The sequence below is a fragment of the Oncorhynchus mykiss genome, chromosome 11 (assembly GCF_057628025.1).
Source record: "Oncorhynchus mykiss isolate SJ-2025 chromosome 11, ASM5762802v1, whole genome shotgun sequence".
NCBI classification, from domain to species: Eukaryota; Metazoa; Chordata; class Actinopteri; order Salmoniformes; family Salmonidae; genus Oncorhynchus; species Oncorhynchus mykiss.
Genome location: NC_143032.1, coordinates 36,051,339 through 36,077,884, shown reverse-complemented (window position 1 = coordinate 36,077,884; position 26,546 = coordinate 36,051,339). Strand labels below are relative to the sequence as shown.

General features: G+C 44.0%; 1 protein-coding gene across 1 annotated transcript; it reads right to left on the bottom strand.

Annotated features, from left to right (window-relative positions):
• Positions 1 to 200: 200 nt before the first annotated feature.
• Positions 201 to 25,790, bottom strand: LOC110535623 (EMILIN-2). Its single transcript, XM_021620733.3, has 8 exons — positions 25,481 to 25,790; positions 24,941 to 25,066; positions 23,035 to 23,210; positions 20,734 to 22,824; positions 2,620 to 2,835; positions 2,415 to 2,465; positions 2,031 to 2,147; positions 201 to 1,851 (listed from the first exon to the last, which is right to left on the bottom strand). Exons 1-8 carry the CDS (start codon positions 25,681 to 25,683, stop codon positions 1,514 to 1,516), a joined length of 3,318 nt encoding a protein of 1,105 aa, XP_021476408.3. The 5' UTR covers positions 25,684 to 25,790; the 3' UTR covers positions 201 to 1,513.
• Positions 25,791 to 26,546: the final 756 nt, after the last annotated feature.

The following is a 26,546-nucleotide window of genomic DNA, read 5'->3' as shown; positions in this document are numbered from 1 at the left end:
ATCATTCCATTATTTAAATGAGCACCTCCTACTACTGTTTGAACATGCAATCCACTTTTTCCTAAACAAAACTGACTGTAATTCATGTAAGAAACACTTGTGATACCATTCGGTCATAATTTATAGTGATACTATAAACAGTAGGCCTATATAATAATAATATTATTAACACAATACCCTAGTTAATAAACACTCATGGCCACTGTTTAAACACATATTTTATTACTGGCCCCCGGGGCTGAATTCTAGTCCTCTGATCCAAGAAAAGGTACTGAAACATTTCCTTTTCAGGCATTGGTCCTAAAGAACATTGACTCATTGGAATGTGTTGAAATACAAAAAATACCTTTCAAAACAACTGTCCTTGTTGAAAAGTTCTGTATCCCTTGTCATGTAGAAAAATGACCAGCTTATTTGTTTAACGTTAGTTCCTCTAACGATGCTACAGGTAACTACCAAAACAATGGAAACGCTTGATGAATGAGGGATACAAAAGTATATTGAAAGCTGGTGCTTCCACACAGGTGGAACACTGAGTTAATTAAGCAATCAACATCCCATCATGTGTAGGGTCATGTATAAAATGCTGGGCATTTTATACATTATTTTAGCAATTTTTTGGGGCTAACACGACTAGGATGACAATGCCCCCATCCACAAGTGGTCACTGAATGGTTTGATGCGCATGAAAACAATGTAAACCATATGCCATTGTGGTCTCAGTCACCAGATCAACCCAATTTAACACTTATGGGAGATTCTGGGCCGGTGCCTGAAAGTTTTCCACCACCATTAACAAAACCCCAAATGATGGAATTTCTCGTGGAAGAATGGTGTCGCGTCCCTCCAATAGAGTTCCAGACACTTGTAGAATCTATGCCAAGGCGCATTGAAGCTGTGGTGGCCCCACGCCCTATTAAGAAACTTTGGTTTCTTTTAATTTGTCAGTTACCTGTATGTACAGTATTATAATTGATGGTTCTCATAAAATAGTCATTTCAAAATAACTACAACAAATGGAACACATCAACACAAGCACACATTCAAACATTTCAAATATAATCAATCACTAAATGTTAATACTCCATAAATGGCAGTAGCCTGCCCCATCCCCTCCATAAGAATCCTATGATCAAATATTTGATACTTATATTTGATCTCTTTTTGTATGAAAGCTCTGTCATATGATAGTATGTTAAAGCAATCTACCTGTTTTACTAAAATACCTGTAAGGCATGCAATGTTGGGCATACTACTGCCACGTTCACGTGCTTGTCGGGAACTAGGAAACTCAGAAATGACCATCTTGCTAACTGGTTGAACACGACACGTGTAGAACTACAATCAATTAGCAAGTCAAATTTGAGTTTCCTAGTTCCGGCTAACACGTGAACGAGGCATACATCTAAAGTAGAATGGGTGTTGTTTTGAGGGTGGAGCTACATAAAGCAATATCATTGGTGGGGTTCTCTTTTTTTTTTTTAAGGGGGTAACTTTGTCTATAACATGGCAGCTATTTTTTTGAGGGGGTGGGGTAGAGAAGCACGGCGCTAAATGTTGAGAGGACCTCTGTGTTCTCCGAGATGGCAAGTTTGCCTGCGGTCATGACTAAACCTGCCCTGTCCCCACGCATCAGAGTGAGAACCAGGCTCAGGGAGGCAGAGCCTCCGCAGTCACAGCTGGTGGAGCCAGCCCCACCTCCTCCACCATTATCAGGCAGGTAACCGGCCGTGTCCAGCCTCTGGATGCTGCGGTTGGACACAGAGAACATCGCCTCCACCTTGGCACCTCTCTGGGCTGTCAGCACAGCACTCAGCAGGTAGCGGCCCTCCATGGGAACGTGAAAGATGCCTGGAAGACATGAAGAGGGTCAGAGGAAACCTATCAGCCACAAGGGGGCACTCATACATGTCAACTGCGAGAGGGAACAAACATTAATCTGTATTGTCACCTAGATGTGATAGGTTGTAGTTGACATCTAGATTAGTGTGGTGATATCTGTATGTGTGTGATGGTGATATAGTCGTTACCTGTGTAAGGGTCATAGTGTCCCCCATCGTTTACCAACACCTTGTTGAAGCGGATGATACCCACCTCCCCAGGGAAGGGCAAGCGGTTGAGACCAGCCGAGAAGGACACCCGCTCACCTGATACAGGGTTAAAGTTTAATCTGTCACATTGACACACATTCTTAAAAGTGGTTATTGGGACAATTCTTTTCCATGCAGTAGCAGATTGGAATACTATGGAATTTATCTGAACAAGAGTACTAAATATCTTGCCTGTTAAAGTGAAACATGATTTGTGTAATTTACGGCCTCAGAGGAATGTGGGCAACTGTTGAAAGAGGTTCATTTTCAGGAGACTCAACATTGTATATTGATAGTAAATCATATGAGTCAAATAGCACTTACCAGAAACCACTGGCATATTAGGCTTTAAATACCCTGTAGAGGGTGGGGAGGCTGTAAAATAACCAAGATACATTTCATGAAGTTTTGAAAGAATGCAATTAATCTTGCAAACATACCTACTTGCATGTGCTTGGGGTGTGTGTAGATGTGCAAATGCATTCTGTACTTGTTCCTATCCTCTCTCCCAGCTACCCCTAGATCTCACCTGGGGCTCCAGCGAAGCCCTTGAGGGTGGACATGCTGCCGTCGGCCCCTTTGGGCGGTTTGGAAGAGATGGTGATTCCGGGGGCTCCTGCCTCCCCAGTCTCCATCATATGTAGTAGGGCCCCATCTGGTATTGGCCCAACGGGTAGGACAGGGCCCTGAGGGACAAGCTTCGTCTCGGTGGGATTACCAGACTCCTCCACACCTACATGAACACCTGGAGAGGGGGTAATGACAAACCAGGGTGTCAAAAGAAGGAGAGGATGGAGCGAGGGATAAAACCCACAGACCAGCTGTGGAGAAGTCAACACGTGTTAACAAACCAGCTGGTGTTGTGATGAATCCTGACACTGATAGACAGGATTCTCCCAGTCTCACGTCCCCTTCAGCATTAAGTTATGGGCCAAAAATGACAGTGAAGACAAGCTGTCACTGTCATTACTCTTAAACAGCCTCTGTTCTTCTGGAGTGAAAGCTTTCACTTTCCTTACAGTAAAAGCTGATTTGGGGGAACAAACACCAGTATGTAGGGCCGCCTCTAGCGCCCACCCACCTCGTGGGCAGAACATTTTAGTGACCCCCCCTCTTGGCGGTGGAGAGATGTGCAGCTTTAAAAAGGTACAATATGCAGAAATTGCGTCGCCATTTCCCGGTTGCTAAAATTCTGATAGTTCGCCTAATTTCAGTTTGTGACAAAACAAGCAATGTGGAAAATCATTATACCATCTAAGCCGCTGTGAAATAACTTTTCCATAACCAAATATATTGTATTTCAGCTGGTGTACAAAACAGAAAGTAACTTATCTGCGCATAGAAATAGCGCACACAGGACATATCTACCACTTCTTAGACTTGCTTTCATTGAGATTGACAGATCTAGAACTCCCCCAAAAAGTGACATATTGCAGCTTTAAAGTTAATGTCCTGCAATTCTACACAATTTGCCATGGGGCGTAGGGAAAATGTTGCAGTTTTAAAGTACATTTAGCTGCCATTCTACACATTTCATGGGGCAGAAAGAAACTTTAGCATTTTTTAAACTAATTTCATGTGATTTAACAGATTTTGCTATGGGATAGGAAGAACATTTTGCAGTTTTAAAGTCTGTTCCCTGCTGTTCAGCACATTTTTCCATGACTTATGCAATGTTCATATGATATCTGAGCTAGAGTTTCTTACAAAATCAATGAGGGCCCCTGGGCATGTGTCTTGTGTGCCAGGTCAATAATTCAGCCAAGATTACTACAAGATAGCTGGCTAGACTAACTTACCTAGCAATCAATAAAATGTTAGCTGATATGGGCTAATTGATTGACTGTCAGTGACTGACAGAGGAAAACTGCTGTTGTAAGTTGAGACCCCGACTGACTTTCTAGTGGACGGAGGCCCTACATGCAGCACATAGCCTGCATACTGACAGTATGCCATTGTAATGGCTTGTATCTTTTTCCTCATTGGCCCATTTTCTGTGTAGTTTTTAGTTACAGTACATCTTCTTTCAATTTTGGGGGGAATTCCTCTCCCCTCAGTATTTTTTTACTTTATTTGACAGGCATGAAACAGGTGGGGAGATAAATAGGTTGGAGACACATGAGGAAGGATGGATACGGGGATTTAACCCCAGAGGCATCATGTGCTGTGAGTGTTACCCACTTGACCACGGCTCTGCACTTACACCTTCTACTGTACTTTCTCTAGTCATTTTACATGAAAGTACAGTTATTGTATAGAATGTTTCTCAAGATGCCTGAGAGATTCTGTCATTAGCATCTAAACAGTGAGTAATTACCTCTCCCTGTCATCAGTGACCTAAACAGGTTATTAAAGACCACACCACAGATCAGACCCGATGTCAGGATAAAGTGACACATTTTTGGGGGTTCTTGTATTGGAATGTTATTGAATTCCCCTTATATCTGGCTATACCACAATAAAACATAAACGTTCAAATGCTTTTGACCAAGAAGTGACCGGTTCAATGGCACAATCTCCACCATGCTCTATCAACACCATGGGCGGCGCCCTACACACTAAAGCAAGATTTCAATAAAAATCAACCAGCCGGGCCTCCCGGGTGGAGCAGTGGTCTAAGGCTGTGACACTAGAGATTCTGGGTTCGAGTCCAGGCTCTGTTGCCGCGACCGGGAGATCCATGGGGCGGTGCACAATTGGCTCAGCGCCGTCTGGGTTAGGGGACGGTTTGGCCGGCAGGGATGTCCTTGTCCCATCGCGCACTAGCAACTCCTGTGGCGGGCAGGGTGCAGTGCATGCTGACACGGTCGTCAGGTGCACGGTGTTTCCTCCGACACATTGGTTTGGCTGGCTTCCGGGTTAAGTGGGCATTGTGTCAAGAAGCAGTGCGGCTTGGTTGGGTTGTGTTTCGGAGGACGCACGGCTCTCGACCTTCGCCTCTCCCGAGTCCGTACGGGAGTTGCAGCGATGAGACAGGACTAACTACCAATTGGATACCATGAAATTGGGGGGGAAACGGGGTAAAAAAACAACCAGCTACATTGTTTTAATCTATAACTTTTCAAAAGAGTTGCAGCCTCTTTGATGCTCTGTGGAACTTCCTGAGTCATCGATCATTCCATTCTCCCTGAAATCTTCACGTAAGATCCCCCTAAAATGCCAGTTAGATTAGTTGAGCTTTCCTTAGCTGTAGCATGCTTCTTCTGTGCTGACTGAACACCTTTGTCAAAGTGGAAAACGAGTTGTCGCATGTAGCTGTGGACGCCCCAAAAGTCAGTCCATGTTTCAGTGTAGTAAGCACGGCAGGAATAGTGGAGAGGGGCCCAGAGAATCATTGCAGGATATCAAGTGGGGCCATCTGTCCTCATTGGAGCCAGAGCGGACGTCACTAAATCTAGCTTCCATCAAATCTGTTTTGCTTAGATCCATTGCAGTGGTTTCACATTTTTATTTTTTAGAAAGTCATGTACAGTGCCTTGCGAAAGTATTCGGCCCCCTTGAACTTTGCGACCTTTTGCCACATTTCAGGCTTCAAACATAAAGATATAAAACTGTATTTTTTTGTGAAGAATCAACAACAAGTGGGACACAATCATGAAGTGGAACGACATTTATTGGGTATTTCAAACTTTTTTAACAAATCAAAAACTGAAAAATTGGGTGTGCAAAATTATTCAGCCCCCTTAAGTTAATACTTTGTAGCGCCACCTTTTGCTGCGATTACAGCTGTAAGTCGCTTGGGGTATGTCTCTATCAGTTTTGCACATCGAGAGACAAGTTTTTTTCCCATTCCTCCTTGCTAAACAGCCTGAGCTCAGTGAGGTTGGATGGAGAGCATTTGTGAACAGCAGTTTTCAGTTCTTTCCACAGATTCTCGATTGGATTCAGGTCTGGACTTTGACTTGGCCATTCTAACACCTGGATATGTTTATTTTTGAACCATTCCATTGTAGATTTTGCTTTATGTTTTGGATCATTGTCTTGTTGGAAGACAAATCTCCGTCCCAGTCTCAGGTCTTTTGCAGACTCCATCAGGTTCTTCCAGAATGGTCCTGTATTTGGCTCCATCCATCTTCCCATCAATTTTAACCATCTTCCCTGTCCCTGCTGAAGAAAAGCAGGCCCAAACCATGATGCTGCCACCACCGTGTTTGACAGTGGGGATGGTGTGTTCAGTGTGATGAGCTGTGTTGCTTTTACGCCAAACATAACGTTTTGCATAGTTGCCAAAAAGTTCAATTTTGGTTTCATCTGACCAGAGCACCTTCTTCCACATGTTTGGTGTGTCTCCCAGGTGGCTTGTGGCAAACTTTAAACAACACTTTTTATGGATATCTTTAAGAAATGGCTTTCTTCTTGCCACTCTTCCATAAAGGCCAGATTTGTGCAATATACGACTGATTGTTGTCCTATGGACAGAGTCTCCCACCTCAGCTGTAGATCTCTGCAGTTCATCCAGAGTGATCATGGGCCTCTTGGCTGCATCTCTGATCAGTCTTCTCCTTGTATGAGCTGAAAGTTTAGAGGGACGGCCAGGTCTTGGTAGATTTGCAGTGGTCTGATACTCCTTCCATTTCAATATTATCGCTTGCACAGTGCTCCTTGGGATGTTTAAAGCTTGGGAAATCTTTTTGTATCCAAATCCGGCTTTAAAATTCTTCACAACAGTATCTCGGACCTGCCTGGTGTGTTCCTTGTTCTTCATGATGCTCTCTGCGCTTTTAACAGACCTCTGAGACTATCACAGTGCAGGTGCATTTATACGGAGACTTGATTACACACAGGTGGATTGTATTTATCATCATTAGTCATTTAGGTCAACATTGGATCATTCAGAGATCCTCACTGAACTTCTGGAGAGAGTTTGCTGCACTGAAAGTAAAGAGGCCGAATACTTTCGCAAGGCACTGTATCTCTGGGTCAAGGGCAAACATGGCCTCCACCAGCTGTTACATTCGCTGAATCGTTCTGACATTTCACCAATGACAGCATCCAACATGCTGAAGAACAGTTTTTTTACACTCAGTCTCTTCTCCTCTGTCCTGCTGGCCTACTGTACTGTTCTCCACGTATTGCTGAGGATTTGTACTTCCATAACGTTGTCATTTGCTTGAAGCTGGTGCACCAGTGCCACTGGTCCCAAATGGCTTCGAACTCTGTCGCACCTCAGCTTCTTGACACAGCCGAACGCACTGAGGACCCACTTTGACTCCAGTGTAAAGATCCGTTGCTTTTGCCTGGAGTAATTTGTTTGGAGGATCGAGAAGACCGATTCTGTACACCATGGTGGCTGTAAACTTAAAGCCGGGGTCCGTCACTGCCTTCAGCAGCCCTGTAGCCTCAAGTCTTACTTCTGTGTTGTAGGAACGCATGCATTCGATGTCAGAGAGGAACTTCACAATGCTGCACAACTTTTAACAACTACTGACAGTCAGTGGCGGATTTAGGTATCTTGCCGGTGGCGGCACCGGGAGCCCGCACCCAAAAATGTGCAATGGTGACATTTGCGCGATCGGTTTTCGATCACTCATTTGCACGTTACGTCAATGATATCATGTCACCGTGTGGGACTGTGGGTCAATTAACCATGTCGGAGTGGGCGCCCTGATTCTAGTTTGTGAGCTAGGCAGGCTACTGCCTGGGAAGATCTCCCACTCAGAAGTACGAGATGGGGAGGAGGGTGTGGGTAGGTTGACCTCAGGTCTCCCCACTGGAAGCCCGAGGTAGGGGGAGTGGGGGAATCTATCAAATATCGTACCTCCTAACTTTGTACAGTACTAATGCAATTAGTAAAATCAGTCACACTACGAAATGCTACTAAATAAACCACAAGTCATTCATAATACTGTGAATATATAGTTTCACAGACATATTGTTGCTTTTTTTTCTGGTTTGTGCGAAATCGTTAAGAATAATATAAAACCAGTGTGATCACCACCAAGGTGAATTGGGTTAGTCTTGACTCTTGGTTGACCGTGTTGGGGGATGGGTCATGTATTGATGCTCGAGTGCCAAATCCACACAAATGGATAAGAACAGATCTAAGCCATCAGGTGCCCAGTTTAGGAAAATGAGGAAAGAGAAGAAACGTGCAAAAGATTAAAGGTATGTAGCTATGTCATCTCTTTGAGTATAATATTATGCATGTCATGAAATAGGCTCGTATAACACTTAGGCTAACAAATATGTTGCTTGCTATGCTATTACGCATACGGTGACAATATTCTGTTTTCTGTCCAACTAGCTTATTGGATAACATTTCACACAGTTTCATCATGATAATGTGTGTATCCTGCAGAATGTATTATTGATTATTGATTTGGTTAACTTGAGGTGACATCAAAGGTTTTCATTGATTGTATTGACTATATCCTGAGCTTAGTAAGAGGAATTTCCAATGCTGTAGGCATCTATATTATGCTGATATTTTGTATCTTTTGTGATATATTTAGTATTTCGGGGTGTCTTATGCCTAGAATTAGCCAAGGAGGTTGTATGGTTCATTTGGTTCTTATTCTGAAAGTTTGATAAATTGTGCATAATGTCATGTATATTTAATTGTGCAACAAATGTATTTAGGGTGTCAAACTCATACTGTATTCCAATGCAAATTCAGGGGCACTTCTGAAGTATTTTGGAGCACCCTCTGGCACTGGCACAGGATGAGGAGCCATCCACCTCAGCCACACAGGCTTCTTCAGAAATGACCTCAGGATGAGGAGCCATCCACCTCCTCAGCCACACAGGTGTTTTCACAAATGTTGCCTGAGGATGAAGACCTATTTGCCTCCACTTCTCCCCAGCAGGATTCTTCAGGTGTGGGTACACGCATGTGTTTGTGTGCATAACATAAACAAAATAAATAATTTCCTTTTTGCAAAGTTTTACGTTTCCATATTGTAGGTAACAATGATGATTTTATTATTACTGGGTATGTATGTGGGATGTTCCACCACTATAAATGCTGTGAATAACGTGGGTAAACGAAAGCCCTTGTGCTCTCCATTTAGAAATGCCTGTAGCAGAATCCCCACCAAACACTGCTGCTGAGGTTGAACCACTGTCTACAGACCCTGCTGACTGGCCTTCTGTTCTGACTGACAGAATTCAGACACAATTAGTTTGCAGAGGACTAAGTGAGGTAACACCTAACTTTGTTTTCCCTAAGGAATGAGAGTGATGGAAGAAGTTGCCACCACCAGTATTTCAGGAAGACCTTGGTAAGTGGTGAAAAAATCCCTAGAAGTTGGTGTATTCTGAAAGAAACAGCCTCTTCTGCTTCTGCTGCAAACTCTTTTCTAAGAAGAACATTTATTTAGCAATCTCAGGACTGACAGACTGGAAACATCCACCTGACAGGTGTGGCATATCAAGAAGCTGATTAAACAGCATGATCATTACACAAGTGCACCTTGTGCTGGGGACAATAAAAGGCCACCCTAAAATTTGAGGGAGAGTGCAATTGGCATACTGACTGCAGGAATGTCCACCAGAGCTGTTGCCAGAGAATTGAATGTTCATTTTTCTACCATAAGCCGACACCGATGTTGTTTTAGAGAATTTGGCAGTACGTCCAACCACCCTTGCAACCACAGACCACGTGTAACCTCGCCAGCTCAGGACCTCCACATCCGGCTTCTTCACCTGCGGGATCGTCTGAGACCAGCCACCCGGACAGCTGATGAAACTGAGTTTGCACAACAAAATAACCGACTTCAGTGGTCACCTTCGATGGCCACTGGCAGACTGGAGAAGTGTGCTCTTCATGGATGAATCCCGGTTTCAACTGTACCGGACAGATGGCAGTCTGCGTGTATGGTGTCGTGTAGGCGAGCAGTTTGCTGATGTCAACGTTGTGAACAGGGTTCCCCATGGGGGCGGTGTGGTTATGATATGGGCAGGCATAAGCTACAGACAATGAACACAATTGCATTTTATCGATGCCAATTTGAATGCCCATTGTTGTGCCAGCATAATAACGCAAGGCCCCATGTCGCAAAGATCTGTACACAATTCCTGGAAGCTGAAAATGTCCCAGTTCTTCCATGGCTTGCACACTTACCAGACATGTCACCCATTGAGCATGTTTGGGATGCTCTGGAATGATGTGTACGACAGCATGTTCCAGTTCCCGCCAATATCCAGCAACTTCGCACAGCCATTGAAGATGAGTGGGACAACATTACACAAGCCACAATCAACAGCCTGATCATCTCTATGCAAAGTAGATGTGTCAGGCCGCATGAGGCAAATGGTGGTCACATCTGATACTGACTGGTTTTCTGATCCACGCCTCTTTTTTTTTTTTAAGTAGAGTATCTGTGACCAACAGATGCATATCTGTATTCCAATCATGTGATATCCATAGATTAGGGCCTAATGAATTCATTTATATGAACTGTAACTTAGTAAAATCATAAGTTTGGACAGCACAGTACAGTAAAGCATGGTAGAGAACAGTAGAGTACAATAAAGAAAAGTAGAGAATAGCACTGTACAGTAGAGTTTAGTACAGCACAGTAAAGTGCAGTATAATTTACTGTACTGAACTCTGCTCTACTGTCAAATCTTGTGAAACAGATGTCTATGATTGGTTCAGATTTGGTCTGGTCCGGACCAACCCAATGTGGTCTTGTTTGGGGGTGGAGCTCATTAGAATAATAGCCAGTGTGTAGAACAATACCCAAATATGCAAATGAGGCTATTGAATATTTCGAGCTTTGTGTACCTATTCAGGATACATCATGAAAAGATTGATATTCAGAGTGATAATTATGCATTTGGTACAGATCATGTAATTCAGTTCGCATAATTCTGTTACCAGATGTAAATCCACTTCACTTACTGTAGTTCGATAACCAAAATTTGATTTTTTTTCAAAGTCTAGGTGTCATGTCATAGCTGACACCCCATTCTTTCTGCAGACATCTTTGAATCTTAATTCAGGGCAGGTAGTTTTTGAAAAATGTGGTCAAAAACTGAGGGAGATTTTACCAATATTTTGTTGCCAAACTGCATCTGCACAGTTCTTCCAGTAAGTGTGTGTTTGTAAAATGTTTTGTGGAAATAGTAAAAATGTGTACGGTTTGTTTAAACTTTGAAATCAATAGTTTTTGTTTGTCTCACTTCAAAAAGTTACCAGTCTCAGCGTAATTCCGTTACCATGGAATTTCCCATATGTGAAAATGGCGCATTTCCACGTTTTGTAGGGGGAAATAAAGTTAAGAGGTTGTAGCCGATGACATAATCAAAAGTTACTTTTTTATATATTGATTTTCAAACACAGATTTGCAGGTGATGTGGGGAGCTAGAAACTGGATGCAGGTTTTGAAAATCAGTTTCTTACTTTTAATCCTACCGTGTGATGTCACAGAGAAGCATTTTTTAGGACCTATCTTTTTAAGAAACGCCCAATTTCAAATACACTACATGACCAAAAGTATGTGGACACGTGCTCATTGAAAATCATTAATATGGAGTTGGTCCCCCCTTTGCAGCTATAACAGCCTCAACTCTTCTGGGAAGGCTTTCCACTAGATGTTAGAACATTGCTCCATTTCATTCGGCCACAAGAGCATTAATGAGGTTGGGCACTTATGTTTGGCGATTAGGCCTGGCTTGCAGTCTGCGTTCCAATTCATCCCAACGGTGTTCGATGGGGTTGAGGTCAGGGCTCTGTGCAGGTCAGTCAAGTTCTTCCAAACTGATCGACATTCCATTTCTGTATGGACTTCGCTTTGTGCACGGGGGCATTATGCTGAAACAGGGAAGGGCCAAAAACTGGTGCCACAAAGTCGTAGGCACAGAATCGTCTAGAATGTCATTGTATGCTGTAGAGTTAAGATTTCCCTTCACTCGCACTAAGGGGCCTAGCCCGAACCATGAAAAACAGACGCAGATTGTTATTCCTCCTCCACCAAACTTTACAGTTGGCACACTATGCATTTGGGCAGGTAGGGTTCACCTGGCATCCGCCAAACCAAGATTAGTCCATTTGGACTGCCATAACAGTGCAACTTAATATAATGTTTACATACCCTACATTACTCATCTCATATGTATATACTGTACTCGATACCTTCTACTGCATCTTGCCTATGCAGTTCTGTACCATCACTCATTCATATTCTTTATCCCTTTACACTTGTGTGTGTGTATAAGGTAGTTGTTGTGGAATTGTTAGATTACTCGTTGGTTTTTACTGCATTGTTGGAACTAGGGCACAAGCATTTCGCTACACTCGCTTTAACATCTGCTAACCATGTATATGTGACAAATAAAATTTTATTTGATGGTGAAGCGTGATTCATCATTCCAGAGAACCCGTTTCCACTGCTCCAGAGTCCAATTGCAGCGAGCTTTACACCACTCCAGTCGACACTTGGCATTGTGCATGGTGATCTTAGGCTTGTGTGCAGCTGCTTGGCCATGGAAACACATTTCTTCATGAAGCTCCTGACGAACAGGTCTTCTGCTGACGTTGCTTCCAGAGGCAGTTTGGAACTCAGCAGTGAGTGTTGTAACTGAGTATAGCCTATGTTTAGGCGCTTCAGCAATCGGCAGTCCCGTTCTGTGACCTTGTGTGGCCTACCACTTTGTGACTGAGCCGTTGTTGCTCCTAGACGTTTCCACTTCACAATAACAGCACTTACAGTTGACCAGGGCAGAAGTTTGACAAATTTACTTGTTGGAAAGGTGGTATCCTCTGATGATGCCACTTTGAAAGTCACTGAGCTCTTCAGTAAGGCCATTCTACTGCCAATGTTTGTCTATGGAGACTGCATGGCTGTGTGCCCGATTTTATATATGTGTCAGCAACAGGGGTGACTGAAATAACCAAATCCACTAATTTGTATATAGACACTGGTCTGGTGCTGGAGAAAATTAATACAGAATATAGTTGAAAAGTGGCGGAATTGCCCTTTAACCATTAGTGGGGAATATGCATAACGGACCCAAGATCAGTGTCCAGGCAGGGGCAACTTCAGCCTACTCCTACAACATTATTCTCCTGAGCAGTCTGAAAGAGACCACAGGCAATATGTCCAAACTCTTTCAGAAAGGGACTAGGCTGTACATTAATGGCATACCTGCATACCAAGTCACCAGGTGGCCTATCCCCAAAATCAACACTAAAACTTTAAGAGGGAGCTCTTATCTAGGATCAACTTCCCCCAACCATTAGTGTGGAAAATGTTGAACTGAAACTAAGATCAGTCTAGGGGCAGCTTCACCCTACTCCCTATTAAACGCGACACAGAGAAGCGACTACTAGCAACCTGTAAAACACCACAGGAGGGACTGAGGCGGCATTTCCACGTGTGACGTTTATTGTGTGTGTAGTTGGGCCTGGATGACTCCGACTGAATGCCAATCTCAGGCCCAATCCCAGGGTAATTATTAAAGGATGGAGCGCCAACGTGTGTGTGCATGTGTGCACCATGATTAAAGAGGTGGATGTAAACAATTGCAGCTGTAGCCTTGGAGGGAGTGTTACAATGTATCCGGATAACTCTACACTCACAGCCGGGCCATTCGCACAGTATTCCCTCCACCAGTCTGAGGACACGTAAGAATCCGTGTGGTCGCCCATGTTACATACCACATCATAACCACTGTACAGCAGTTTAGTACCACAGACAAGATTTACGAGTCAGCCTGAGCCAAAACGGACACGATGCAGAGCCTGGGATTTCGGAATAAATGCATTCACTCCCAGAATTTGGACCTGAAGTCTACTTTCAGGGGAAGAAGTGATAATTGGATATCTTCATCTTAAACCTGTAACAATTAATACATCACATTAGTTTAGTGGGACAGCGCAGAATAAAAATTAGCAGTTACAAGGTGGTTTTTAGCAAGAGACTAAAGTGACATGTTTACTGCCGCGGGAGCCAAGTGATTTGTCAGAAGGCCATGCTCATAAAAACTAAATATTGTCCTCCCCCACCGACCGCCACTGCTCTGGACTATCTGGGCCAGCACCTGTGATGCCAGAGCCCTGCGTCCCAAATGGCACCCCTTTCCCTTTACAGCGCACTTCTTTTTGACAAGAGAACATGGGGCCCTGGTCAAATGTAGTGCACTGTAAAGGGAATAGATTGCCACTTTGGGATGCAACCATCTCTCTCTCCCAGGGTTTGCAAACATGCAATTTTAGGAAAATCAGCTTTCAGCAATCAAGACATTTATTATCTAAACCATTGAGGAAAATTGAGGATCCCTAATCTCGGTCCCTCCATCCAGCGCTTACTCGCACTCTAACTTCAGGGGGTAGGGTGTGTATGACATCATGGCAGTACAGAGCAGAACATGTGGCTCAGGGGAAAGCCTTGACTGCTCACTGTGTCTCTGCGTCCCAAATGGTGCCCTATTCCTTCTGTAATGCCCTACTTTTGACCAGGGCCCTTAGGGCTCTGGTCAAAAGAAGTGCACTATATAGTGGATAGGTTTCCATTTGAAATGCAACCTGTGGGCTACATTTTAACAAACCTAACACAATGGTATATCTTAGCGCTGGCGTTTTAGATTCGATGGTGTGTCAAATATTTTTTTGATATTTTCACAACTGGAGTTATGGGTGCAGTAGTGAGTGGTGGTGCGAAAGGGCTGGGTTTTGATGAATAAACGAGTTGTGGGTGTGTTGATGCCCCTTACTGGCCAATCAAAACGTGCTCCATGGCTAAATATGTGGTTGCTTCAAGTTGTGTTTTTACATATGCATTGCTTTGTCATCAACTCCAATTTGAATGCTAGTCCATTATGTCTTAGTTCGTTAAATAGCCTGGCCCATATTTGCTAAATATATGTTGAACATGTCTGCAGTCCACATTGTTGTAATTGCATTGCTGCCATATGGACTTACATGGTTAAACATACATAGGCTAAAGCATTCACACTGATATAAGGGCTATGCCTTCTGTAAGTAGCAGTCTGGAGAGGGGACATGCCACATGTAGTCAATAAGCAAGATTCAATTCACTAGGCTATTGATTAGGCCTAAAAATAAAGTGTAGAATTCAAATCAAATTCAAACAATTTAAAAAAACTGTTTTAAATAGGCTGTCTAAATACAGTTCTAGGCACCATAATTGCTCCCCGTGGGAGTATAATACAGACAAGGAAACTTAAGACTATGTAGGGTTTTACACACATCCAAACTTTTCACAGCAGCTGGGTAAAGATCCAATATAAAGAGGGGGAATGTCCACTCACCATTATACTGTTCGCAAATGTAATGTTTTATAAACATCATGGGATTTCGGATCTTGATCTTACAGATCATATTTGCACTTCTCCAGAACTAGTAGACGAAATTGCATTGCATTCGAGCCGTGTCTGTCCTCACCATAAATTCATGGACGGTCAAACTTTCTAAAAAGGTTGGTATTTAATCCAATTAAACAAAGAAGGAAAACAAAAATTCAACCACCAACAATATTTTTTTTAAAGGATCGGGTCAGATGCATAAATCGCTTCTCTTGTTCCATGGCACTGTGTACACATACTGTAGGCCTAAATGTCTTTACGTATAACATTCACACATCTATTTTTGTATTTTTTATTCATTGAACCTTTATTTAACTCGGCAAGCCAGTTAAGAACAAATTCTTATTTACAATGACGGCCTACCGGGAAACAGTGGGTTAACTGCCTTGTTCAGGGCCAGAACGACAGATTTTTACCTTGTCAGCTCTGGGATTCGATACAGCAACCTTTCAGTTACTGGCCCAAAGCTCTAACCACTAGGCTACCTGCCGTCCCATACAAAATGCTAGGTTCCTGTCAATTGTATAGTTGCCTACGTAGCAGATTCTCAAAATAATCTCCCGTTGATATGACATTATAGGGTGACTGAATAGTTTGGAGGAGTGTGTCTTTGGTAATAGGACGAGGGGTGCTCTTTGAAAATGGGGATAGACAACCTACTTGAACAAGCGAAATGTAGGTATCTATGCTGCAAAAGTCTATGTACCGGGGGGCTAGTGGTGTCTCCCACTCTCCCCTCCTGGAGGACCTGAGCCCTAGGACCATGCCTCAGGACTACCTGGCCTGATGACTCCTGGCTGTCCCCAGTCTACCTGGTCGTGCTGAAGCTCCAGTTTCAACTGTTCTACCTGCGGCTATGGAACCCTGACTTGTTCTGCTACCTTGTCCTGGACCTGCTGTTTTCGACCTCTGAATGCTCGGCTATGAAAAGCGAACTGACATTTACTCCTGAGGTACTGAGCTCTTGCACCCTCTACAACCACTGTGATTATGATTTGACCCTGTTGGCCCATCAATGAACATCATGAAGAACATTCTTGCTTTAATGGCAGTCACTCATTTATAATCTCCACCCAGCACAGCCAGAAGAAGTCTGGCCACCCCTCAGAGCCTGGTTCCTCTCTAGGTTTCTTCCTAGGTTCCTGCCTTTTGTAGGGAGTTTTTCCTAGCCACCGTGCTTCTACATCTGCATTGCTTGTTGTTTGGGGTTTTAGGCTGGGTTTCTGTATAGCACTTTGACATCTGCTGATGTAAAAAGGGCTTTATAAAAACATTTGATTGATTGAGGTATGTGAAGTGAATAAGGAAAAGCATGAAGGCAAATCCTCATATTTCAAAGGATTCTCAGTAGACCACTCAAAACTCCTTTATTTTTAGGCTACTTTTGGTTAATGGCCAGGATAAAAACCTGCAGCTGTGTAATGCTGCTAAACCAGCCTTGATTAATTAAGGGGAGGGTAGGCTATGCTTGGTTTTTAATCGAATGAAATGGGGGAAACCAATATTTTTTTATGTTTCTAAATATGAGATTCACCAGGACAAAAGGCACATCTCTCCTTCCGTGGGCACTGTGCGCCATGGCAGGAAAGGCTGCGCTTCCGCTCTCAAAATCCATGCCATTATCAACTGCGTTACTGAGAAGACCTGCTTTGTGGGTCTCAAAACTTCCCATTACAGCTGCATGAAATGTGAAACTTTTGCACTTGTTTTTAAGGACACCGCTCAAATGTTGCCACCTCAGCGCAAGCAAGCTGAAGTTAGACAGGTAAAAAACCAAACCTGGTGTCAGGGCTGGAATATGCGGGTGCGGCAGTTTTTTGCATGATGAAATGGCAAACCAACGTGCATTTGACACTTGCGCTTCCTTAGCGGCAGTCAAAAATAGAGCCCTGTGTTTTTATTTAGAGAGAGGAGAGACACGGCCAGGTAAGTGTGCTAAACATATTCAACAACACCAGAGCAAAAGGGTGCAGGGAGATATGGAGAGAGGGATGGAACACAAGGGCACTGGGGGGGGGGGGGAGTTAGGAGGGTGTGATGTCATGTCAACCCAGAAGCACCTGATCTGAACCCACTGAGACACTTGGGCCCCTCGGCTCTCAAATAACAAACCATCTGATTGGTTCCTATAAGTAGACAATTGATAAGCCAATGACCGACGTCCCTATAACGGACATCACTTTCCACGTCCTTATAAGTAGTCAACTGTGCAAGCCAGTCCAGGACAAAAGTGAAGCAGTGAGCCAAGTATGAGACAAAGACATCCCAATGTGACCCGTGGTAAAACAGCATCCAGTCTGGAACATATGAATAGCGAGCTGCCCTCTGAGGAGTACAACCCAAACATTCCAGCTGACAGAATAATGATTTTAAACATGAGTTTTTACAAGTGAAGAGCGGGCTATTGACACTTCATTTCTTAGTCTCCATGTGCACGATGGAAAAAGTGTGAAATTTTTCTAAGTAAGACGGTTATTAAGGCTCACACTTGACTTCCAGAGCTACACCCAGGATTGAGAAACAGTGACTCCGATCTAAAGTCTCTACCTCTGGCTTCACAGCCAGGACCAGGGCCTCTTCCCCATGGGACTTCCAGACAGGAGCTTGCAGAGCTGCTCTGTAAACCAGTCATGTTGAGCTGTATTCAGAAGAAGAGGCACTATGCTCATAAATGTTATGGAGTGTGCTTCCGGTGCCTTTATTCCCGGTTGAGTCACCTGGGCACCATCATTTATAACTTAGTCCATGTCCACGCTAGTTATCCGTCATGTAAAAGGATATGGGGTTTTTGAACTCACAGATGACCATGGGACAGCAAGATTAGTCACGACAGAAGTAGTTACTACAGAAATGCATGCACTGTGATAATCCCTTAAAGCCCAGGCATTGCTTAACACAAACTGGGTCTATTAAAAAGACCATGTGTGTTCAATCATTGCTGCCGCCCCGGAGTCAGAACGCAGTGAGATGGAAATCCAGCTTCCCCCCCTCTTTCTCTCGCTCTGTTCTCATACACTCAACTAACCGTCCTACATTCAACACAACTCAAATTGGCCCCAGCTGCAGCTCTGAAGTTGATCTTATTAGCACCATTTGATTGTAATCTCCAGTCTCTGCTACTGGAACACCTGGATGATGGTCATTTCCATGTATAAAGGACCCATGAGCACCTACATGTGAATGAAAAGTAAGAGTAAGAGAAAATAATAAAAATACAATCATTTCCCATCCTAAATATTAGCAAAGGCTTTGATTTCTGGTCAAACAGATGAAAAAGGGGTCTTAGAAAACGTCTACCAGAAAAGCTTAAAGGTATTAAAAATACTTCAAAACCCAATAATGTTGAGGTAAACAACCCAACTAACTAAAAACAAAACTTATAATTTTGGAGAAATGATTTGCCTTGTGTAAGTTTAAGAACAATTGCCCTTTGCCTTGAAATTCTGTTACCAAAAACCTGCATATCATTAAGATATTTTCAAATGTCTCCCCTTCATGAGGAAGTAGTACAATGTAAGTTCACAGAAGTAACAAGTTTTTACTGATATCTATTGGTTTATGAATTACTAAGTGGTTAAAACTCAAAACTCTGTTACCAAATTGGTAATGGAATTTCTGGAAAATCCGTCACGGAATTAATGTAATTGAATTGGCAACAATGGGAAATCATAGTAGTCACCAACCACCGTTGGGACACCTGCTTTACAGTCCTTCCTTCCACTGGCATACGGTTACGTTCAACTCAAAGGTTTTCTTTTTCTTTCTGTCTGGTGTTTAAGGCTCCCGAGTATCGCAGCGGTCTAAAGCACTGCACCTCAGTGCTAGAGGCGTCACTACAGACCCTGGTTCGATTCCAGGCCGTGATAGGGCGGCACACAATTGGCCCAGCGTCGTTAGGGTTTGGCCGGGGTAGGCCGTCATTTGTAAATAAGAATTTGTTCTTAACTGACTTGCTCAGTTAAATAAAGGTTCAATTAAACAACCTCTCGCTCCGCCTCGCTCTTGCTAGTTAATGTCACCTCTCCCGGATCTTACTGACACCTACCCATGAGCCCCCTCTTTCCATTTACTGCAACTATCATTCTTATCCACTGAACACTGACCAACAAACGGATGTCCATGGACGCTGAAAAGTGGTTGAAATTTGGTCCACCCTGGCCTTGATCTCAACGTCCACAGATGTCGTTTTTGGTATGGTCAAGACCGGCTTTAATTTCAATATCCACAGATGTTGATTTTTGGTCCCGTCATGACCAAAACTAAACCAAATCATAGATGGAGAGCATAGTAAAGTAAAAATAAGTTGAGTAGACTAATGTAATGAACTCTACTCTAACTTGTGAAACAGACATCTATGATCAATTCTGATTTGGCCTTGTTTTCCACTCCCAAACATTAAAATAATAGCCAGTGTATAATAATACCCAAATATGCATAAAGGAGGATATTGCATATTTCTACCTGTGTGTACCTATTCAGGATACATCACCATGAAGAGAATGACATTCATATCCATAATTATGCATTTCTGTGCAGTATAGATCGGGGACCCATTCCGTTACCGCAATTCTGTTGCCGAGTGAACTTCACTTACTGTAGTTCATTAACCAAAATGTCAATGTATGATGTCATAGCTGACACCCCATTATTTCCAAAGAGTTATTGGAAAACGTGGTCACGTAAAAAAAACCAAGAGATTTTACAGAAATTCTGTTACCAAACTTTGCATCCGCACAGTTCTTCCAGTAAGTGTATTTTGTAAAAATGTCCAGTAACATTTTTAAAGTAGTCCTTGTGCATAGAGTTGTATGGTTTTCTTAAACTTTGAAATCAATGGTTTTTGTTTGTTATACATTTGAAAGTGAAAAATGTGATTCTCTGCACAATTTGGTTACCGTGGAATTGCCCTTATATTGTAGTGGTCCTCTGTAGCTCAGTTGGTAGAACATGGTGCTTGCACTGCCAGGATAGTGGGTTCGATTCTTGGGACCACTCGTACGTAAAATGTATGCACGCATGACTAAGTTTGGCATCTGCTAAATGGAAGCAACTGTGGGAAGCATTGGAGTCAATATGAGCCAGCATCCCTGTGGAACGCTTTCAACACCTTGTGGAGACCATGCCCTGACGAATTGAGTCTAATGGGGGTGCTAAAGGGGGTGCAACTCATTATTAGGAAGGTGTTCCTAATGTTTTGTACACAGTGTATATTATTATTATATTACTGCAATGTAACCAGTAGGAAACTTAGCTGGAGAAGTTGTCGCAGGGGAGCTGTAGGTTTAAGAACATATGGAAGATATAACCTGGAGTGTTGGAATAATCATGCAAATTTTAAGCAAGCAACGTTGTCAATCTCAATGTCAAGTCTTACCACTGTTCTCAGGACTGGTGGTCAGATGATGTAGGGCCTGGGTGATACCTGAGTAGTGGTCCTGGAGGTTCTGGTATGTTCCCTTCAGTCCTCTGATGTCCTTGGTGTGGGCTTGCAAGGTGCCATTGATCTGGTTGATGCAGTTCCACAAGCCGGTCACATGCTTGTTCAGCCCTTCCTTGATCCTGTGCAGGCTGCTGGAGATGGGTTCCAGCCTACCACACATGTTCTCCAAGCTGGTAACCCGGCTGTCCATGCTGGCAACGTCCAGAGCTATGCCCTCGGTCCTGTTCCTGCAGTGGTCTGCCTCAGCCTTCACCTCCTTGTCCAGCTCCTCCAGCCTGGCCCTCAGCTCCTCTCTCTGGGTCAGGTGGAGTTGTAGCAGGTCCTTGGCCTCCTGGGCTGGTCCTGCACTGCTCAGGCAACAGGTGTTCAGTTGCTGGAGCTCCAGGGACTGCTGGCTGAGAGAGAGACCCAGGGCCGACAGAGAACCCTCCTGCTCTCCCATACGCCTACTAAGAGCTCCCAGCTCTTCCTGCACATCTTTAAGATTATCACTGAGAGAGATACCCAAGTCTGACAGAGAGCCCTTCTGTACTCCCATACGCCCACTGAGAGCTCCTAGCACTTCTTCCACGCCTGTAAGGCTGGCACTGTGGTTCAGAAGCTGCCCCTGGAGCTCCAGGGACTGCTGGCTAAGAGAGAGACCCAAGGCTGACAGAGAACCCTGCTGTCCTCCAATACGTTCTTTAAGAGCTCCTAGTTCTTCCTGCACATCTGTAAGACTGGCGGTATGGTTCAGGAGCTGCCCTTGGACAAACTCTTCCATGTCTGCAAGACTAGCTGAATGCCCATTGATGTTAGACTGAATTGTGTCTAGGCTAGTTCTGTAGACCCGGAGGTTCTGTTGAATGCGCTCTATGGCCGGTTGGTCAGACTTGCACTCTGTGGAGCACAGCTGTTCTAGGGAATTGAGTCTGTCCTCCAGAGCCTGAGTACTCTGCAGTGCCTCTAGCGCAGTCTGCACCCCAGATACAGGGCTGCTTATCTCCACCAGTATAGTGGTGACCCGGTCTTCCATGGAGCTCATCCTGTCCTCCATAGCCTTCTTCAGGTCTGCGGCCCCCTCCGCCCCCTCTCTCCTCAGCTTCTCCTCCAGGAAGAGGCTGCGCACCTTCTCGCTCCTCTCCGACATGTTGAGACGGGCCTCCAGCTCTTCCACACGGGGCAGGAGTGGGTCAGGCTTGGACTTCTTCTCTAGGCTGGACTGGAGGATCAGCTGGGCCTCAGCGACCCGGAACAGCTCCTTTCGCAGCTCCTCCACCCCTGGAGGGGTTCCGTCTCCCCTCTGTGAATTAGGCAGCTGGTTCTTGAAGTCCTGGATCTCCTTGCGGAGGTTCATCTCCTTGGACTCGAGGAGCTCGGTCAGGCTCAGGTAGCTGTTCTCCTGGCCCGCACACTGCTCCTGCACCGACAGGATCTTATAGTCACATGAGTTCTTCAGGTCTGCCATCTTGATCTCCATGCCCTCCATCATCTCGTCCTTCAGGGCGTGGAACTTTGTGTCCACATAGGCGCGCAGGGTCGCATCATTGGCCGGAGGAGAGGGAGGGGGTGAGGCCGGGCTGGCCTCCATTAGCAGGTGGAGCTGTCCGTCATGGTGGTTGACTCTGGCTTGGAGGTCGTCCAGTACATTGCTCTTGGTGTTTATGGTGTCGGTGAGGTGGTTGATCTTGCTCGTGAACTTGTCAATGTCCATCGTGTTGTATTCTTTTTCCAGGGAAAGGCCCTGCAGCAGCATGCTCTGCTGCTCCCCACGCACGCTGTCTGGCTGCCGCAAGACGTTGAGCATCGTGACCAGCATCTTGCTGGCGTCCTCCTGCAGGTTCACCCTCAGGTTGGCCGACAGGCTGGTCATGGCTGCCTGCATGTCTAGAATCTGCTGGGACAGACGCTGTACCACCACCTCCAGCTGCTGTGTCGCCTGACTCCCTCCCTGGCCCCCCGCCGGACCTTGGCCTGTCTGACTTCCTGGCTGCCTCCCTGCCCCCCAGGGGTGGCCACTCTGACCCCATGCCTGCTGTCCCGGATCTACAGGGGGATTATCAGATGGTTAGGAAAAATCCTCTTTTCATCTCGGAAATGTACATCTAATTGTGGGAGTAATCTATGTTTAACATTATTACATTAGTGCAAAAACATTCCTAAAGGAATCCTATGAGAAAACAAGCATATTAGTCATGTTTAGGGTCAGGTATCTGTCTCTACAAGGCGAGGTGGGTTTGAGCAACTTTCCCCTACCCTGTGTCTCTGGGGCAGGAGGCAGGGTGGGCCGAGGCCCCAGCACTGTCTGACTGGATGGGATGCCTTTCAAGTCTTTGCAGTCTTGACCCTGGTGGCCTGGACAGCACCTCCACTCCAGCTCTGTCACCAGCTTATAGCCAACCTTGTACATGGGGCGGAATTGGGTCCGATACCTGGAAAAAAGAAAGATGGCAAAGAAACGGATGACCAAAAGCTGCCTTCACATTTTCTACAATGGGGGAGATTGTATTGATTTAACTTGACTGGCAGTCCTCGCAAATTAGGAATTTGAATGATATTCATAGATTAACAACAGATTTAATCAATATAACCATGAAGGATATTGGGAACATCTCAAAGGAAAGACTTCAACCAAGACATACTCTAGCAACTATGAGCACAGCATAAACCCCCTCAGAGTTATTCTACAGTGACCTTCTGCTTTCCAAATTTCAAATGGGCCTTTATGTTCATGAAATGTGAACAATGCTTTGTCGGGCGATAACGATCTGTTTATTTATGACGACAAACTCCAGATGGGCTAGCTAGCCAGTCACACTCCTAATTAATCACGCACTCCTTTTAACGCTGCTTCATATTTTCCACCACTCACACCCAGTCGAATGTGGAACCACGCTTCGTCATTGGCCCCAGGATATTCTCACAGAGCTGGCTGCTTGTTGCCCAACATGGTGTTCAATAATAACACACACGAAAGCAGCCAACCCGGGGAGAAATGTGTCAGATGCCTCTGATGTTGCACAGGGGGGCTGTGAGTAACAGTGCCAATGCATGCCAGTACAGGCAGTTGCTTATTTACAGTCTAGGCAGATAAAGGACCTATTCTTCTCAGCTGCACAATCCTTTATCCCCCCTTATCTTCCATAAAGCTCAATGGCTCGTTGACATTTTACTCGTCGCAGACACTGACAAATAGACCGCAAAGAATAAGTCAATCAAATTCACTTGTCTGTCGTAAATATAGAATAATCTGATGATCGAAAGGGGTGAAGGCAGATTACAGAGGATGACGGGACAAGTAGGGGCCTATGTCCTGGGGTATCACTACACACCATCCAGTGGGTGCAAAGATCACATGGACATTTACACACGTTGAGTCGGTATGCCCATAAACAATGCAATCATGTGAGTGTTTTGAATACTATTTCTTAGAGACAGTCTCAGGCAGAGGATGGGACCAACCATGGATCCTTAACACTAGAGAGAAATAGTAATGGGGTCTTTTTGTAGGCACCAACTCCGCCATTGTTCGTTAGACAATGCCGATGAGGAAAATGAATGGCATTTTTGTAGGGTTTTTGAATAAACGCAGAAAAGGTCTGTGGTAAACACGGGCTTAGATCTTATATGTTTTGTTCTATGAAATCATATTCATCAGCTAACATCAATTTGTGAATGTGATGAAGTTGTAGGGGGAAAAGCACAAAGGCTTCATAATTAATAAAGGTTATGTTAACTGACTGCTATTATTTCATAGAACAAAACGTATAAGATCTCCTGAGCTTGCGTTAACCTCAGACCTTATTTTCGGTGTTTATTCCAAAACCATATTCTTTCCCCATAGGGATATCTGAATGAACCAGAGGTAACTAATTTCCGGGTTTTAAGACTACACGCTGGCTAGCTCTATTGTTTGAAACACGGAATGAACGTTCAAAGTTAATGTTGCGTTCACGTGCTAGTCGGAATTACGAAACTCAAATGTCCGACTTGCTAAAGGGTGCTGCATTCAACCGTTAGCATAGCGGACATTTCAGAGTTTCCTAGTTCCTACTAGCACATGAATGCGGCATAAGTGTTCAAAGTCATCATACTTGATTATGTTGAGTCACTGCTGTAACACCGCTCTTTAGACTAATCAAAATAGCAGCACTCCACTTACATCACTTGTTGCGCGCAGTTGGGCTGATGCTTCGGGCAAGGCGCTGACTCCGGCTGCACAAAGCTCTCCATACCCCCCACGACCGCACAGCTCACGTTCTTGTGCACAACGTATGCGCACCAGTTTCTGGAAAAGCATTTATTATGTCACACAAAATGACGACGAAAAAAATGCTGCCTATTCTATAGAAATTAAGTCGAATAATCTAAATCATTCTATAGCCTACCATAAATACGTTGATTTCATTATTTTATTAGATTGCAGCGAAATTGTACATGCCAATGTGTATTCCATTCAAAAAAAGAGAGAAAGCTATATGTGTAGGCCTATACGAATTTGCTTTTTTTTGTTCTGTCGATGCTAAATAAAATAAAACATTTAATTCAGTATAGGCCTACTGTGAGGCATAAGAAATAATTAAAATAGCTATATTCTAGACAATTAAAGACTATAGACAATCACCATCAATTATGTCAAAACTACACACAAGTATCAAATTACTGTATAAACAGTACACACTTTAATGAAAACTTCACTCACTTATTCCTTTGTCTTTGTTCTGAGCCAGAGTATGCGCTTCCCTGGAACATGTTATACCCCTGGTTATACCGGGACCGCGTTCCATAGATCAATTGAAAGGTGAGCAATAAGGGAAATAAGGCACTTTTAAGGATGAATCCGGTGGGAAGGCACTTCATTTTTAGACAACGAAAATAAACGACAAGTAAACAAATATTAAACATGTATTTCAAGCATTGAGGTTAGACGTTTGTTCCCTCTCCCAGCAGCAGCTCGAAAGGCTGATCATGCAAACTTACTTCCAGGGTGCCTGTAGTGTGACTTTTGGGGCAAAACGGCGACCCCCCCCCCCCCCCCCCCCCCCAAAAAAAAATAGAAAAATGCGCTCCAAGCTGAACAACCATCCTTTTCCCACTTTCCTCACATCACTCGTCTACTTTAATTTTTTTCTGACGCCATATGTCCACCAGATGCACATGCATTTTACCATATGTTGTTTTTGCAGGATGTCTAGCCCGCATTTTCCGTACTTGATGCACATGTGCGTCACATGGCTGCAGAACGGGTTGCAGAATGAATATGATCATTTTCGCCCTGTTCGACCGACACTAATAATTAAAACAAATTAAAGTTATTCTCCTATCTATTGGTTTCAACGGCTGACAGAGCTACTAACAGACTGGCGTGCACAAGGTCCCATTGCAACAATTATTATAGTTTGTTTATATTATTCTGTCACATCTCTAGCAACATCAATAGATTGAACTATTGGTTCCAATATAGGATTACTGATTTCAAATCACTAGTTTACCCTGCAAGATAACATGCTAAATTACACACAGAACAGTTGTGTATTCATTTTGCATGCCATTCTGTTGGCTGGTTTGCACTACCCATATATTGGTAATGATGAATTGTCCCAGTGTCATTCTTACAGGAGACAAATGTCCAGTCATATAGTCAGTATCTTCTCATCTAACTACACAGAGGCCAAAATGATAGACTATTATGTTCCCATATTCTTAAATAGATTAAATTATAATTTTTCCTCATCAATCTACACACAATACCCCATAATGACAAAGCG